The 16,427-nt window shown below is 47.6% G+C and overlaps 1 protein-coding gene across 1 annotated transcript; it reads left to right on the forward strand.

The window, feature by feature from the left end:
• Window positions 1-1,477: 1,477 nt before the first annotated feature.
• LOC132072083 (histamine H2 receptor-like) lies at window positions 1,478-15,589 on the forward strand. Its single transcript, XM_059470080.1, has 5 exons — window positions 1,478-1,694; window positions 7,585-7,642; window positions 8,473-8,754; window positions 12,983-13,159; window positions 14,917-15,589. Exons 1-5 carry the CDS (start codon window positions 1,478-1,480, stop codon window positions 15,587-15,589), a joined length of 1,407 nt encoding a protein of 468 aa, XP_059326063.1.
• Window positions 15,590-16,427: the final 838 nt, after the last annotated feature.

Genomic DNA, 16,427 nt, shown 5'->3' on the forward strand with positions numbered 1-16,427 from the left:
GAGGAAGGATTCCCGGCTGGAGCCCCATCTCCCGAAGGAAGGGCAGGATTCCCGGCTGGAGCCCCGTTTCCCGGGGGAAGGAAGGAAGGATTCCCTGTCCGAGCCCCGTTTCCCGGGGGAAGGAAGGAAGGATTCCCTGTCCGAGCCCCGTTTCCCGGAGGAAGGAAGGATTCCCTGTCCGAGCCCCGTTTCCCGGAGGAAGGAAGGATTCCCTGTCCGAGCCCCGTTTCCCGGAGGAAGGAAGGATTCCCTGTCCGAGCCCCGTTTCCCGGGGGAAGGAAGGAAGGATTCCCGGCTGGAGCGGGAGGAGCGGGCGCTGCGGGGCGGAGGAGAGAGGGGGCGGCTCCTCTGCCTGCCTCGGTAAGTGCTGCCTGCGGAATCCCCATCCTGATCCTGATCCCCATCCCCATCCCCATCCCCATCCCCGGGCAGATCCCGACTCCCTTCCCCGGCCAGGGCTGCCGCTGCCGCTCCCCGCTCCGGGTGGGACCCCGCTCTGTTGTGGCTGCCCCAAGCACGTCCTGAGCCCTCTGCCCAAAGGAGAGCCCCTTCGAACGCGGTCTCCCCCTCGGGAAGGGTTCCCTCCTCTTCCTCCCCACCTCCACCACAGATCCCCTCTGCCCATCCCCAGCCCCGCTGCCCCGGGCTGATGCTCCGCAGCATCCTCGGCGTTTTGCCCTACCTGGGGCCGGGGTTTTGCTGCCCTGGGGCTTGGGGGTTTTACCCCAAGAGGTTTGACCCCAGGAAGGGTGGGTTTGGCACCCGGGGCTGTGGATTTGCACCCCGGTGTAGCGTCTTTGAACTCAAGGGTTTGGTGCTTTGCACCCCAGGGTTTGGGGTTTTTGTACTCAAGGGTTTGGTGCTTTGCACCCCAGGGTTTGGGGGTTTTGCACTCAGGGGTTTGGGGGTTTTGCACCCCAGAGTTTGGGGTTTTTGTACTCAAGGGTTTGGTGCTTTGCACCCCTAGGGTTTGGGGGTTTTGCACCCCAGGGATTTGGAGGTTTTGCACTCAGGGGTTTGGGGGTTTTGCACCCCAGGGTTTGGGGGTTTTGCACCTAAGAGATTGGGGTTTTTACACTCCAGGAGTTGGGGGTTTTGTTCCGCAGAGTGTGAGGGGTTTGTCTGCCCAGGGTTTGGGTTTTGGCACCCCAGGGATTGGGGGTTTTTCCACTCCAGGAGTTGGGGCTTTTGCTCCCCAGAGGGTGAGGGTTTTTCCTCCCTATGGCTGGGGTTTTGGCACCCAAGGGTTGGGGTTTTGGCACCCAGGGTTTGGGGTTTTTCCTCCCTATGGCTGGGGTTTTGGCACCCAGGGTTTGGGTTTTGGCGCCCCAGGGTTTGGGGTTTTGGCACCCCAGGGTTTGGGGGTTTGGCACCCAGGGTTGGGGTTTTGGCACCCCGGCTCAGTTCCCGATAAGCACCATGAGCACCCCCGTGTTTGCAGCGCGGCTTTGCCCTCGCCTCGAGTTTTATTGCTGCGATGTCTCCCGGGGCAGGCAGACCTGCCGTGGCTGAGCAGGAGCGCTCCCGTCTGCCGCGGGCGATCCCAAACGCGGTGCCAGCTGTGGATGAGGATTTTATCCCGCTTCGGGGCAGGAACCAGCATCCATCCCCAGGCAGCCAGGCTGGCAGCAGCTCCCCGGGGAGGGATCCGGGCTGGGGACACCGCGGGGCGGCTTCGGCCGACGCTTCCCGAGGTAAGGATACTGTGGTTCATTGTGGTTCATTGTGGTTTATGGTGGTTTATTGTGGTTTATTGGGTTTCGCTGTGTTCCCAACCCCGCGGCTCTCCGAGAGGCTGCAGGAGCGCGGGTTTGGGGGTGGAAGGAAATCGTGCCCTGGTAAACGCCGTCCTTCCGAGGGGAAAGTTGGACAGAGGGAAGGAGGGTCAGTGCAGAGGGAAGGAGGGTCACTGCTGCTCCGAGTGCGTGCTGCACTGGTGGAAGCATCCCCAGGCATTTCCCCTCCTTTATCACCGCCTCCCACAGCTGGACGAACAGCTGGCGCTGCTCAGCAATCACCGAGCGCTGCCGCTTTCCCATGGGGAGGAGGAGGAGGAGGAGGAGGAGGAGGAGGAGGAAGAGGAGGAAGGAAAGGTGTGTGAGGTCCTGGGGCAGGCATTGCTCCCTGCTGGTTTGTGCCTGATCCAGCAGAGCAGCAGAGCCTGGCAGCGAGTAATTCCCACTAATATATTTCCAGTTTTCATCATTGCTCTAAGATTTTCAAGTGCAGTCAGCCTTGAGATTGCAGAGTTGGGGGTTTTTTTCTCCCTCTCTTGCCATCAAAATACGCCTTTCACTGATGAAATTAACCTTTAGCTTGGGATTTGTCTGCTGAATACATTAGGTCAAACTTTCTGGATGTTGAAGGGGAGCAGAAATGGTGGAGTTGCTTTGCTCAGGCAGCCTCAGAGCAGAATCCAACCCGTCGGTTTTTTGAAAGGAGGTAAAACCATAAAATCAAAAAAAACCAAACAAAAAAAAACAACAACAAAAAAACCCCAAACAAAACAAAACCAAAAAATCCAAAACAACAAAAAGACCAGTGAAAACTCTAAAGCATCTGAGATCCCCAGGGAAACTGGGAAGATCCCACATCATGGTACAACTGGGCATTTATCCCTTTGGTTTAAGGTTTCTCTTACAGGAAAGACTGAAGGACTGATGTACAAAGAGTCTGGGCTATCCCAGCAGTGTAACCACAGGGGCTGCTGCAGCTCTCAGGAGTATTTAAGAGCTCCAATATTTTAAGCTGAGGAAGTGGGGAAAGATGGCATTTCCTGATTTGTCCCAATAATTTCCACAGAGAGGTTAAGGTGGTGTCATCCCTGGGTTCCCTGTGATGACAATTCTCCAGGCAGTTTGAGAGCAGCATTTCTTAGTTAACTAATTTAATTTAGCACACTTTGGATAAAGGTTGGCTTCTCAGTCAGAGGCAAAAGGATCCAGACACCCACCTTGGGCTGCTTGGCTCTGACAGGGACTGGGGATGAGATTCCAGGGGCTCTGACAGGGGATTTTTAAAAGGGATCAGGAGCAGCAGGATCCTGTTTTTGCACCCTGAATTAGAGTTCAAGGTGCAAACGTGAAGTTTCAAGAATCCATCATCTCTTGGTTTTATAGTTGGAGACACGGATGCCAAATAAAGACAGCCTTATTTCCAGTCCCTCAGTCCCTTTGTGTTGATAAAAAGAAAAAAAAAAATGTGACAAAAGAGTGTTTCTCTGGGGTTTTGTGAGTGTGGACACATCTGGTTTGGTGCACTGCCATACTCCTGGATGTGTCCTGCATTTAGGACAATGCTGCTGTGAGTTTTTCAGACTGAGGAGCAGACCTTTAACCCAGGCTGAGATGGTGCTTGAGGAGCACAAAGAGCTGGCAAAGAGGAGTTCTAATAACCATGTCCTAATTCTGCTCCAAGTTTGAGAGTGGTGTGTGTTCACAGAGCACTGTGAGTAATGATCTGCTTTAATTAGAGTCATTCTAAGGCTGATACAAACTTAATGACCGTGTGGGAGCAGTCATTCTTTGCAGGAAGGTGTGACTTCAAAACCTTCTTGTCTCGGTGTTACACCTAAAAAACCTCAAATAATTCATCCAGAATTCTCATCCATCATTCTCATCTACCCATGAACAAAAATTTGACAGTGATTTTTAAAAACCTGAGACTGAATGTTTTAAACTTTAATTTTTGACATAGTTTTTTTTTGGGTTTTTTTAAACACTGATTTTCCATCAAACCTGATGTTTTGCTGTTCCTGTTCAGGAGCCTATCCTAATGCTGCATGCTCTCCTTGGAGAACTTCTGGTTCATAGGGTGGTGCTCAAGTGTTTGAACTGGTTAGGGTCAACTCCAGGTGGGGTCAGAGGGCATTTTCCAGATCTTGTCGAGGTGCCAGAGGTGTGAGGAGACCAGCAGGTGTGGGAGATGAGATGGAAGATGGCTGTGGAGCAGGGAATGGCCCTTGGAGAGGCGCGTTCTGGAGCCTGGCTCCCGTGTGGCCATGTGCTGTGTCCCTGTGGATTTCCCACCCATTTCCCTGTGGATTTCCCACCCCTGTCCATGTGGATTTCCCACCCCTGTCCATGTGGATTTCCTGCTTGTGTCCATGTGGATTTCCCGCCCTTGTCAATGTTGATTTCCCACCCCTGTCCCTGTGGATTTCCCATCTGTGTCCATGTGGATTTCCCAGCTGCATCCCTGCAGATTTCCCACTCATGTCCCTGTGCATTTCCCACCCCCATCCCTGTGCATTTCCCACCTCTGTCCATGTGCATTTCCCACCCATATCCCTGTGGATTTCCCACTCATGTCCATGTGGATTTCCCACCCATATCCCTGTGGATTTCTTATCCTTGTCCCTGTGGATTTCCCACTCATGTCCATGTGGATTTCCCACCCATATCCCTGTGGATTTCTTATCCTTGTCCCTGTGGATTTCCCAGCCATGTCCATGTGGATTTCCCACCCATATCCCTGTGGATTTCCCACCTCTGTCCCTGTGGATTTCCCATCCCTGTCCATGTGGATTTCCCACCCCTGTCCATGTGGATTTCCCAGTCCTGTCCATGTGGATTTCCTGCTTGTGTCCATGTGGATTTCCCACCCCTGTCCCTGTGGATTTCCCATCTGTGTCCATGTGGATTTCCCAGCTGCATCCCTGCAGATTTCCCACTCATGTCCCTGTGCATTTCCCATCCCTGTCCATGTGCATTTCCCATCCCTGTCCATGTGGATTTCCCAGTTGTGTCCATGTGGATTTCCCATCCCATATCTCTGTGCATTTCCCACCCCTGTCCCCTGTGCATTTCCCATCCCTGTCCATGTGGATTCCCCAGCTGCATCCCTGCGGATTTCCCACCCCTGTCCCTGTGCATTTCCCATCCCTGTCCCTGTGCATTTCCCACCCGTGTCCCTGTGCATTTCCCACCCCTGTCCCTGTGCATTTCCCACCCCCATCCCTGTGCATTTCCCACCCCTGTCCCTGTGCATTTCCCACCCCTGTCCCTGTGCATTTCCCACCCCTGTCCCTGTGCATTTCCCATCCCTGTCCCTGTGCATTTCCCACCCCTGTCCCTGTGCATTTCCCATCCCTGTCCATGTGCATTTCCCATCCCGCTGTCCCCGAGCTGTCTGTGTGGAACACACGGGAAGGAGAACAGCCTGAACAATCCGTTCTGCCAGGAAATGTGGCTGCATTGAAACCCAGCTGTTCCACAGGAGCTCCTCCAGCCTGATGCCACCCTCGGCGGAGCAGTTAGGAAGAATGGCACACATTATTATCCTCTCTCCTGGCAATTGTGGGAGAGCTGGAGACTGGATTTTTTTATTTTATTTTATTTTTATGGGGTGTTACCAGGATGTGGAATGTTGTCCAAGGAATATTTTCATTAGGACTGAGGTACTTAAGACACCCTGCAGACTGAGCAGTGCTGGCCCAGGGGGCTGCCTGACATGATGTCCAAAAAACCTGATTATTCTCAGTGCTGGAGGAGCAGCAGAGCTTCAGGTCTCAGCCAGTGGCTCCCAGCTCCAATGAGGAAGGGTTTTCCTTCTTTATTTTTTCTTTTCTAGACAGCTTGACTCTTTTCTTAATTTTGTTTTTAATTTTTTTTTTTATTTTTTACTTGAAAGAAAGGAAACCACTAAATCCATCGTATAAACAGAAGTCAGGGAATGGAGCTGAGGATTTTGAAGGATGAGTTGGTGCATGAGCACATAATTACATCCAAGAACAAGGGCACTATTGCTTTCAGAAAATGCAGCCCAGCCTCACAGTTGTGTAGGAATGCTTGGAAGAGCTCAGCAGGTGGAAAAGAAACACCTGGGTGATGTAGGAATTCTGGAATGTTTTCAGTATAATCCCTCATGGTGAGGGCTTTTAAGGACATGTAATAGCCCTGAATTAAGAAGAAAGTTCCCTGTGTGGAAAAAATGTGGGAAATGGATTTTTAGAGATCTACAAATCCATTTCCCACATTAAAATACTTGTCTGAAAGGTGACATGTAGGCAGCGTAAGTGCATGGTGAGTGTGAAAAACGGCAATCACTCGTTTTTAAAATCTTAAAAGTTTAATAGTAGTAAAATGGTTATAAAAATAGTAATATAATTAGAGTAATTATAATTTGGACAATTAGAATTTGGGGCAATATGAGACAATAAGAACAAAGAGTTTACACACAGTCCTGGTACCTCTTTCTGGGCAAAATAAGCCTGAAAAGGGACCCACGTTAAGAGAGGATTAACCCTTAAAAGCAACAGCCTATTGCATATTCATACACCTCTTACATGATGCATAAATTCCATTCAAACACAGGATTCTGTCTGGTGTCAGCTTCTTCCTCTGAATCCTGACAGCATCGTCAGGGCTGAGCAAGGTGGGAAGAAGTTCATTTCTTCTGATAATGGAGCAATAAATTCTTATTCTCTGGAAGATTCAGGTGTCCTGTGCCTGCTATCTCAGTGCGAGTCCTCTCTTTAAAAGCAGTATCTTACATAGGATAGTTTCTATTTTAACCTTATGTTATAACCTAAAACTATATTCAACGCACTACTTAAGGAAATTAATACAGCATAACTTTCTAACAGAACACATATAATATTCATTTTCATATTTGTGAAAAGCCAATCATAAAAAAAGCATTTTTCACAGTGAGGTCAGGGATGCTCTTCACAGGGATGATAGGGGTTGGGATATGTTGGGTTCTAGAGACTGTGAATCATGAAATGGTGATATTTACAGACTCACTTTAAAAGCTTTATGACCAATCACACAAAGCAAAAGCACATTGACAGTAGATTTATCCAACCACTATAAGCACAGGTACCTTTGGTTAAACAATGCTTGCTTATTTTGAATACAACACCTGCTTGTGAGCCTTCAAACACAATGCACACAGCTCCATTATCAAGCTTAGAACTTCCTAATATCTCACTAGATAAACGCTTCTGCAGCTTAGGGAGTTGTTCTAGACAAGTGTGAATACACAGACCATTGTTCTATTTGTCCCTACTTTTCTACTTACATATTTTTTCTGCTGACAAATCTCATGGCTGCTGCTCATCTCTAATCACAGCTCTGCTGTCTCTGAGGCTGCCTTCTGCAGCTTTCCCAAACCCCTCTGATTTCATGGATTCCCACACAAGGAGGTGTTTCTTTGCAGGGTGCAGAGCTGAGCTGTGGAAGTTGTTGCTGTAGGAGGTGATGGATGCTAAAAGGTTGCTGGGCCAGAGGGGAAGCAGGACAATTTCATGATTCAGAAATCATTGAAACCATCTTAAGAGGTAATTCTGGACTATAGGCTGCAGGAAGGACAAGGAGATGTTGGGAACATTTTGCTGCCTTGTTCTTACACCCATCCTAAGACAAAGTCTGGTCCCTGTGAGGTGAAGCAAGTTGGGCTACAGGGATGTTATCCAGGCCCACCCTCACACTGCACTCAGAAGATGTGGATTCACCTGAGGGTCCTGTGGAAGCAGATCCTGGTCACAGGAGAAGTGATGATATTTAAATATAGCAACTTTTCATCAGGAAATATTTCTATAACTCTCTTTTCCCCACAAGTTTTGTCTTTGTGTTCCCTCAGCTACACCAGTGAGCTTTGAAGTGCTGGAGTTTTTGCAGGGCATCATTCCCACCTACCTGTGACACCACTTTGTAAAGTCTGGGAACTGAGCTGTGGACACAAACATGTGGATTTCCTCCACAGAAAAATCCCCAATTAAGGAGTTGGGAGCATCACCTCCCATCTGGGCACAGAGGGAACCTGACTGTGGGGTCAGGGCTGCACCTGAGACACCTCAGGGTGATGATCCTCCAGCCCAAGTCATTCTGTGATTCCACACTTCTGCTCCCTGTGCAGCTGCTGGCAGCCCTGCTTGGCCATTCAGGTTGGAGGATGGAGCTGTGGCACTAAAAAATCCCCAAAATTCAGAGTGTGAAACAGCACCAGGACAACCCAGGGCACGGCACAGACTGAGCAGTGGGGCTGGGCAAGCAGCCCCAGCTGCTCTGGGGGTGACAAAGATGGTGATGAGAATAGAGCCACAGAATGGTTTAGATTGGAAAGGACCTCAAAGATCATTTAGTTCCAGCCCCCACATTATGTGGACTTGGCATGCTGTTCAGTGGGATTTAGCCCAGCCGCTTTCATTTTTTGATTTCAGTTGTTTTCTTTCCCTCTCTCTGCTCTCAGTACATTTCTATTTTTTTTTTCCTGGTCTCATGCTTCATCTGATGATGCATTTTCATTCACAGGAGAGCTTTTAATTGCTGTGAAGGACTTCAGTCAATGCTTCACATTTATCTCACCCTCAGGATTTCAGACACTTCTAATGGGCTGCTAACCCAGGACACAGCCACAGCAGGGTGTGTGGATTTTTCCTGGAGAAAATGAAGCATAAATATTATTTCCAACCTCCCTTTCCCACACCTACAAACCATCATTGAGGTAATTGTGCTTCTGCCCTTTTAGATTTTCAGATTTTAGCAGCGGGAAGATGCTGACGGACAGGAACGGATCCTGGCTCTCCAATTTCTCCTCTGCTGCCTCCTCCTTGGCACGGGGAGGGGTTGGGCTCCAGGAGGTGCTGGTGGGGCTCGTCCTCACCCTCATCGACGTGGTGACACTGCTGGGGAACACCGTGGTGTTCCTGTGCCCCGTGGTGGAGAAGAGGCTGCGCACGGTCACCTACATGTTCATCATGTCCCTGGCCATGGCTGACTTCCTGGTGGCCTGCCTGGTGATGCCCTTCAGGTGAGGAATGCCTGGGAGCACAGGAGCACAAATGTCCTTTTCCCCTGAGCAATGTCACCGTGGCATTTTCTGAAAAATCCCTTCGCCGGGATTACTTGGCTTGGCAAGCTGAGAAGCCTCAGAGAAAAATGAAAGCAATATTATCTGATCTGCTTCTCCTGTGTTTGCTGCTTTGGGATGTGGTTTGGACATTGTTTATCAGTTGGTCATTGTTTGATTGGTTTCATGTGAATTGTTTTGACTTAATGACCAATCACCATCCATCTGTGTCGGGACTCTGGAGAGAGTCATGAGTTTTCAATTATTATTTTTTAGCCTTCTGTCTGTATCCTTTCTCTATTCTTTAGTATTGTTTTAGTATAGTATGAATAATATTATATGATATAATATAATATGATATGATATAATAATATAATATAATATAATATAATATAATATAATATAATATAATATAATATAATATTATATATAGTGTAACATAACATAATATAGTATAACATAATATATAATATAACATATAATATAATATAATATAATATAATATAATATAATATAATATAATATAATATAATATAAATATAATATTAATATATCAGCCCTCTGAGAACATGGAGTCAGATTAATCTCTTCCCTCGCCCTGGAGCCCCTCACAAGCACCACAGAGCAGGGCTGGGATTCACCTGCTGGGCTCTCCAAAGGGCTGAGCTGTGGGCTGGTGGCTGTGTGTGCTTCCCTGTCTCTGCTCTGTGTTATAATCCCTTGTCATGCACGCAGACATAATTTCCAAGGGGATTTTTCCTGCTGGCCACGCAGGGACCCTGGCTGCTGATCTGAACTTGATTTCCAGCTTTGTATGTGGAGCTCCAGTCGTTGCTCCCCCTTCCAGGACCAGCCCTGCATATGGGATGTAAGGGATTTATTCAAGATAAGCTGGGTAATTTAGGCTTCCCCTACATTTCATGGAGGAAGAGGCTCTGGAGAGGGCAGGTGTCCCTGCACGAGGTTTATATTTGTGGGAGCTTCACTACCTGGCTAAAACAGTGAAACAAAAGCAGAAAGCAGCTGGCTTGTGGTCCTGGCTGTCTTGTCCTGCAAAGCAGCCAGAGGTTTGTGTAAATCAGGGAGCTGCACCCTGAGTTCATGGGGCAATATGAGGAAGCTGAACTATTTCCATTTTCTATGCTTGAGTTCTCATTGGGCTGCCTATTTCTTTGAATTTGGCACTGAAAAACATTGTCCTAACAAGCAATTACAAACTGAGTTAAAAGGTCATAGTATCAGGTGAAAAAAAAAGCAGCTAATGATGTTCTTTTAGAAAGACCTTTGCTACTAACTTAGATTCTGTGCTTGATGAACTTAAAGCTCAGGTTCTGAAATTACAGAACCATAGTGTGGATTGGGTTGGCAGGGACCTTTAGGGGTCATTTAACCCAACCCTGCACTGAGCAGGGACACAGGCAACTGGAGCAGGTTGTTCAGAGCTCCATCCACCCTGGCTTTGAACACTCCCAGGGATGGGGCAGCCACAGCTTCTCTGGGCATCCTCACTGTAACAAACATCTTCCTCTATCTATTTTGAATCTACTTTCAGTGATGTTTTACTTAAAGAACAAAAACACAAGGGGCAGCAAAGATGAGAGCGTGGCTGGTGCTCTGTGCCCCTCCTGGTGCTGCCTGGTGGGGATCCCTGGCAGCTCCTGGTGGGGCCCTGCTGAGGAATGGACCCTGCTGGCTCCATCAGCCTTGGCCTGCCCTGCTCCTGTTGTTCCACACTTTCCCACTGCTTTGGCTTCACATCTGTGCTGCTCCTTTGGATCTCAGTTTGCTCCTCGGTTGGCAGGTTATTAAGTGCCAAAGGGAATGGAAAGAAATTATCTTAGGAGGCAGTTTGGCTCAGGAAAATGTGGCAGAAGGGAAAAACAAATTTGTCCTTGGTGTCTTAATTTCATAAGAGTAAGATTTTTCTTTTGTTCCTGTCTTGGCTGGTTTGCAGGAGTGAGCTAGGCTCGTTGTCTGAGTACTCCAGCCAGTCTGTCATTTCCAGGCTGAATGTTTCCAGCTATTCTTTTCCTCTGCAAGCAAAAGGGCAAGGCAGGGGTGACTTCATTGTGTGGGGGCTTTTTTTGCCTTTTACAACTTCTTCTTCTCCAGCAGCATTTCCAAGCTGCAGAGACCTTTTACCTCAGAGGAGAGGGGTCAGGTGTCCATCTCCCCACGCTGTGAGGATGTCTGCAGGCCAGGTGTGTGCAGGTGAGAACTGGGCACCTGCTCACCTGGGATCTGTGAGCAAGGCTGTCCCCACAGCAGCACATCTCCCTCTGGGAGGCCAGGGCACCCCATAGCCCTGCAGCATCTCTGGGGGTCAGGAGGGCTCTGAGCAATGGCAGAGCAGCCCCTAAGTCCAGAGCTGAACCTGTGCTCCAGTTCAATGCCTCATTTCCCTCTGTAAAAGAGCCATGGAACCTTTCCATGAGCGTGCTGTGGATCCTCCATGCTGCCCAAGGTGTAGGGACAGGCTCTGCTGTAGCTTGCCTGGATTTTTGCACGGAATCCCACATGACAAAGAGCTGCTGAGGGCTGGGACCCTTGAGCAGCACTGTCCCCATCTACAGCAGTTGCTGTGCTCTGGAACACCCTTCACAAATCCATTTAGTGAGCTGGTGTGATGAGATGTAGCTCAGGCATTGCTTTCTGCCATCAGGGTGAATCTTTCCTCCTTGCTGGACACCTGAGCACTGCAGCTCAGCAGCCCTGGGCTCACTGTGTTTTACCAGCAACTGGGGGAGTTACAGGATAATTAAAGCTTTGCAGGACCAGGGAGTTACCCATTAAATTCCCTGACAATGGTGATTTCAGCAGCACCTCGGGAGCTGCAGAAAGCTGGAGAAAGAAAGAAGCAAATGGCATCTCAGTGACTGCCACAGAAACATGCATCAGCCTTCCTACAGCTGCCATATGTTCCTTCCTTCACTGCTCACTTCTCACAGGCCCCTCTTGACTTTGTTAGCAATATTTTTGGTACTGTGTCTGTTTTTGCTGCTGTGTTTACCTTGCTGAGGCATTTATGAGCCACATAATGTACAGGCTGCATGGGCTTCCTCCTCGGCTGTTGTTTTGTATTTTTTAAACCAAGAGTGGAAATCCTTCCTGGTTTTGAAGCATTTGATGGGGTGTGAAGTGAGTTTCCCGGAGATGTCCCATGCTCCAGGAATTGGGGAGAAATCATAAAAGACTGTGCTGTGCCAGGCACTGGGAAAAGGCTGCGATAAATAAAGCTGTGCAGATGTAAATTTGGGGAGCTTTGTGGGGAAAAGCACCTCTCTCAAGACACTTAGGCTGCAAGAAGCACAGCTTTGCTCTTGTTCAGTCATGCTCTAGGTGTGGGGTGCTGTCACTGTCATATTTTCTGGAAAAATCCCCTTGCCCTGGATTTTTCTCCTGGGAAGTTGAGAAGCCTCAGAGAAAAAGGCAAACAATATTATCTGATTTGCTGCTCCCTGTTTTGCTGCTTTGGAATGTGGTTGAAGATTGTTTATCCAACAGGTAATTTATTGATTGGTTTCATGTGAATTGTTTTAACTTAATGACCAATACCAGTCAGGCTGTGTTGGACTCTGGAAGCAGTCACAAGTTTTCATTATCATTCTTTGTAACCTTCTGTCTGTATCCTTTCTCTATTCTTTAGTATGGTTATAATATAATAATATAATATAATATAATATAATATAATATAATATAATATAATATAATATAATACAATATAATATAATATAATATAATATAATATAATATAATATAATATAATATAATATAATATAATATAATATAATATAATATAATATAATATAATATAATATAATATAATATAATATAATATATATGCCTTCTAAGTACATGGAATCAGATTCTCAATTCCTCCTTCATCCTGGGGACTCTGAAAATACCACAGGGTGCTCCTTTTTCTGGGTTGTCCTTGGAGGATGAATCCCTGCTGTCTGAGCTGCCCACCTTTAGTACCTGTGTGATAAAATACAGCATTTCCTCAGTCACAAGGAAATAGAAACAGAATGGTTTGGGTTGGAAGGAACCTTAAAGATCATCTTGTTCCTTTCCTGGGCAGCAACACGTTCCACTAGACCAGGCTGCTCCCCCAGCCTGGCCTCATACACCTGCAGGGGCTGCACAAAGAGCCCCTCCAGCTCTGATTTCCACCTGTTTTCTCTCCCAGCATCATTTACGAGGTCACAGGGATGTGGCTCTTTGGGAAGCTGTTCTGCAAAGTCTGGATCTCCTTCGACGTCATGTTCTGCACCGCATCCATTGTCACGCTGTGCTTCATCAGCCTGGACAGGTACTGCTCCGTGGTCACCCCCTGCCACTACTCCAGGAGGATGTCCCGGGGCAGGTGAGTGCAGCTGCTCCTCCTTTTGGCTCCCTCCAGGCTGTCACTGGCCATGGCCTGTCCCTCTCATATTTTCTGAAAAATCCCTTCGCCAGGATTACTTGGCTTGGCAAGCTGAGAAGCCTCAGAGAAAAATGAAAGCAATATTATCTGATCTGCTTCTCCTGTGTTTTGCTGCTTTGGGATGTGGTTTGGACATTGTTTACCAGCTGGTCATTGTTTGATTGGTTTCATGTGAATTGTTTTGACTTAATGACCAATCACCATCCAGCTGTGTTGGGACTCTGGAGAGAGTCACGAGTTTTTCATTATTAATTTTTAGCCTTCTGTCTGTATCCTTTCTCTATTATTTAGTATAGTTTTCGTATAGTACGATATAATATAATATAATATAATATAATATAATATAATATAATATAATATAATACAATACAATACAATACAATACAATACAATACAATATAATATAATATAATATAATATAATATAATATAATATAATATATATAACATAATATAATATATATAACATAATATAATATATATAACATAATATAATATATATAATATTATATAATGGAGTCAGATTCTCAATTCCTCCTCCATCTGGAGGATCCTGAAAATACCACAGTAGCCTACATTGATGTGAGGCTGGATGAGCTCAGATCATTCAGGTGCTGCCCAGAAGCAGAGTGATGTGGGGAAAGGAACTCTCACCATTTAAAACTGCAGAAAATGCTTGATGTGGTGTAGGAGAGAACAAGGTGGATGCAGCTGAGGGGATTGGATGGTGCTCCAGGGAAAATATTTTTCAGCTAAGGAAGGGTTGCAAAATGGGGTAGAAACCAGTGATATGGGCTGAGATGGGCCTACAGGTTTTTCCCTGCGCAGTCATTTGACGGGAATTTCATAGAATCAGAGAATGGCTTGGGTTGGAAGGGACCTTAACAATGACCTTGTTCCATCCCCCTGCTGTGAGCAGGGACACCTTCCACTAGCACTTGAGCCAAGTTGCTCAAGCCTTGGCCTTAAACATTTGCAGAGATGGGGAAGGACTTTAAGGACTAGGTGAAAGGAGACCCAGAAGGATGCATGTAGCAGTAGTCCTCCCTCTTAAACTCACCATCTTTTCTGAAGTGATATTCAGGGAAAACAAGGAGAGTTCCTGAGCTCCCATGAGGGTTTCATGTGAAAGGGTGAAATGAGGACTGCAGGGTGGGGAAAGTCATGTGAGGGAGGGCAGAGAGGACACTGCAGCAGTGGAGTGCTTTACAGGGTGGGTTCAGGCACGTTTTCCCCACTCTCACTCTTGCTGTGCGTGATTTGTGGATCACAGGCAAAGAGAGGAAGGGGCTCTGTGTCCCCCCCTTGCAGATTCTGCCATCTGGTGTCCATCAGCTCCATCCTCATCAGGCCCCACAGGGTGAGATAATGGCCAGGTACTAAAGCTGAAAGCAAAAATATCTACGTGCTGTTGTTTCAAATACTAACAAACATCTTGTGTGAAACCTAACCTCATCTTTGCTCAGCCAGCTCTGAGCACTCCTTGAGCTGACTCCAATTCTGTCGACTACAGACCAATTACCCAGTTGTTAGAGATACACAAGTCTGGACTGGTTATAGTCCAGCTTTTTCCCTTCTGCATGCCCTGCTGGACTGCTCAGCAGCGGTATCCCACACAGGTTACCATGGGGATTGAAATGTACTGCTTGTTCTCAGCCCAAAATTACTCAGACCCTCCCTCCCTCTTTCCTTTTGCAGATGCATCGTGATGACCTGCATGGTCTGGGTGTATTCCTCCCTCATTTCCTTCCTTCCCGTCATGCGAGGCTGGAATGAGATCCCCGGGGTGGACTTTGATGCGGGCAGGGAATGCATCTTTGTCACCAACTGGGTTTTTGCCATCGTGGCTTCTGCCCTGGCCTTCTTCCTCCCCTTCATGGTCATGTGCAGCATGTACTTCTTCATCTACCGAGCCTCCCGCCTCAAGGCCACCCGCATCATGTCCCAGACGCTGGAGATCCACTACCACCCCAACAGCAAGAGGCAGAACCACCTGCAGCTGGAGAACAAGGCCACGAGGACCATCAGCATCATCATCTCCGTGTTTGTGCTGTGCTGGCTGCCCTACTTCGTGCTGAACGTGTGGCTGGCGGCCAGGGGCAGCGACTCCACCAGCTCCGCGCTGCTCGGCACCTTCAAGATCATCACCTGGCTGGGCTACTGCAACTCCACCATCAACCCCCTGCTCTACGCCTTCCTCAACAGGGACTTCCAGCACGCCCTCAAGAAGCTGCTCCTGTGCAGGCGCAGGTCTCAGGTGGATGTTGGGGAAGACATGGTTTCCATAGCCACCTTTTCCAAGACCGCTCCCGAGCTGGAATACAGCGCAGCGGTGCCCAACGGTGCCCCCAAGGGCAAACCCAAGTCATAGGAGGAGCAGTCGCTGGAGGCGGTGATACAGAAAGTGCTGGAGCACGTCCCAGTGGAAAAACAAAGGGTAGGAAAAGAGGGGAAGCAGGGGCTGGAATATTACAATACAACAAAGATGCATTTCTTCACCTTCCACATGAAGAACTCAGATATTTTAGAGGCAATTTGTTATATATTAATGGAACTGATTCATTCCTGGATAATTATTTTTCTAATGAGCATTTTCTAAGACAAATTTCAACCTTCATGTTGGGTAAAAAGAACAAACCAGTATGGTGTAACATGACCTTACATTTGTGCACATCCTGGTGATCTGTGTCAGGTGGGACAGTGTTTCTTGTCAAGCCACTGTAGCTTTTCATCTTGAAGTTTCATTACAGACTTGACCAGTTTTAATAACTCCACCTGTGCCAGTCTGTGTATGGGAATTAGAGGAGGGATGTGCTCACTTCCACTCTGCAGCCTGGGCTGTTGCTTAAGGTTCAGCTCACTGGCTTCTGCAACATTTGGATATTCAGAACTTTCCATGGCCTTCTGTGAATTATCTGTAGGTTTCCTTGTTAGTTCTGGAAGGGGACATTCCCTGTGGCAGACCCCAGGAGATGACAAAGACTTGCTGTAACAGGAGGAGCACTGCAGTTTCAAAGCTACAGTGGCTGAAGATGGGATGTGAACAGGAACTATTGTGTGTACACTGTGGTATCTACCATAGAGACATAAAAAACAAGATAAATGGAAATAATTATTATTACTACTGCCAAGTGCTCATCTGGACTTCCAACAGCACTGGCTCCCTGCAGGAAAGCCACAAGTGCCTCACTGAAGGGTTACTCTGAAAA

Source organism: Ammospiza nelsoni, chromosome 4 (assembly GCF_027579445.1).
Source record: "Ammospiza nelsoni isolate bAmmNel1 chromosome 4, bAmmNel1.pri, whole genome shotgun sequence".
NCBI lineage: Eukaryota > Metazoa > Chordata > Aves > Passeriformes > Passerellidae > Ammospiza > Ammospiza nelsoni.

Bases quoted from the DNA above. Each gene is read 5' to 3' on its own strand.
- LOC132072083 (XM_059470080.1), top strand. From the start codon at position 1,478: ATGTCTCCCGGGGCAGGCAGACCTGCCGTGGCTGAGCAGGAGCGCTCC. The intron at 1,695-7,584 runs GTAAGGATACTG...GTGTTCCCTCAG, and splicing joins TTCGGCCGACGCTTCCCGAG to CTACACCAGTGAGCTTTGAA. The intron at 7,643-8,472 runs GTGACACCACTT...CTGCCCTTTTAG, and splicing joins GGCATCATTCCCACCTACCT to ATTTTCAGATTTTAGCAGCG.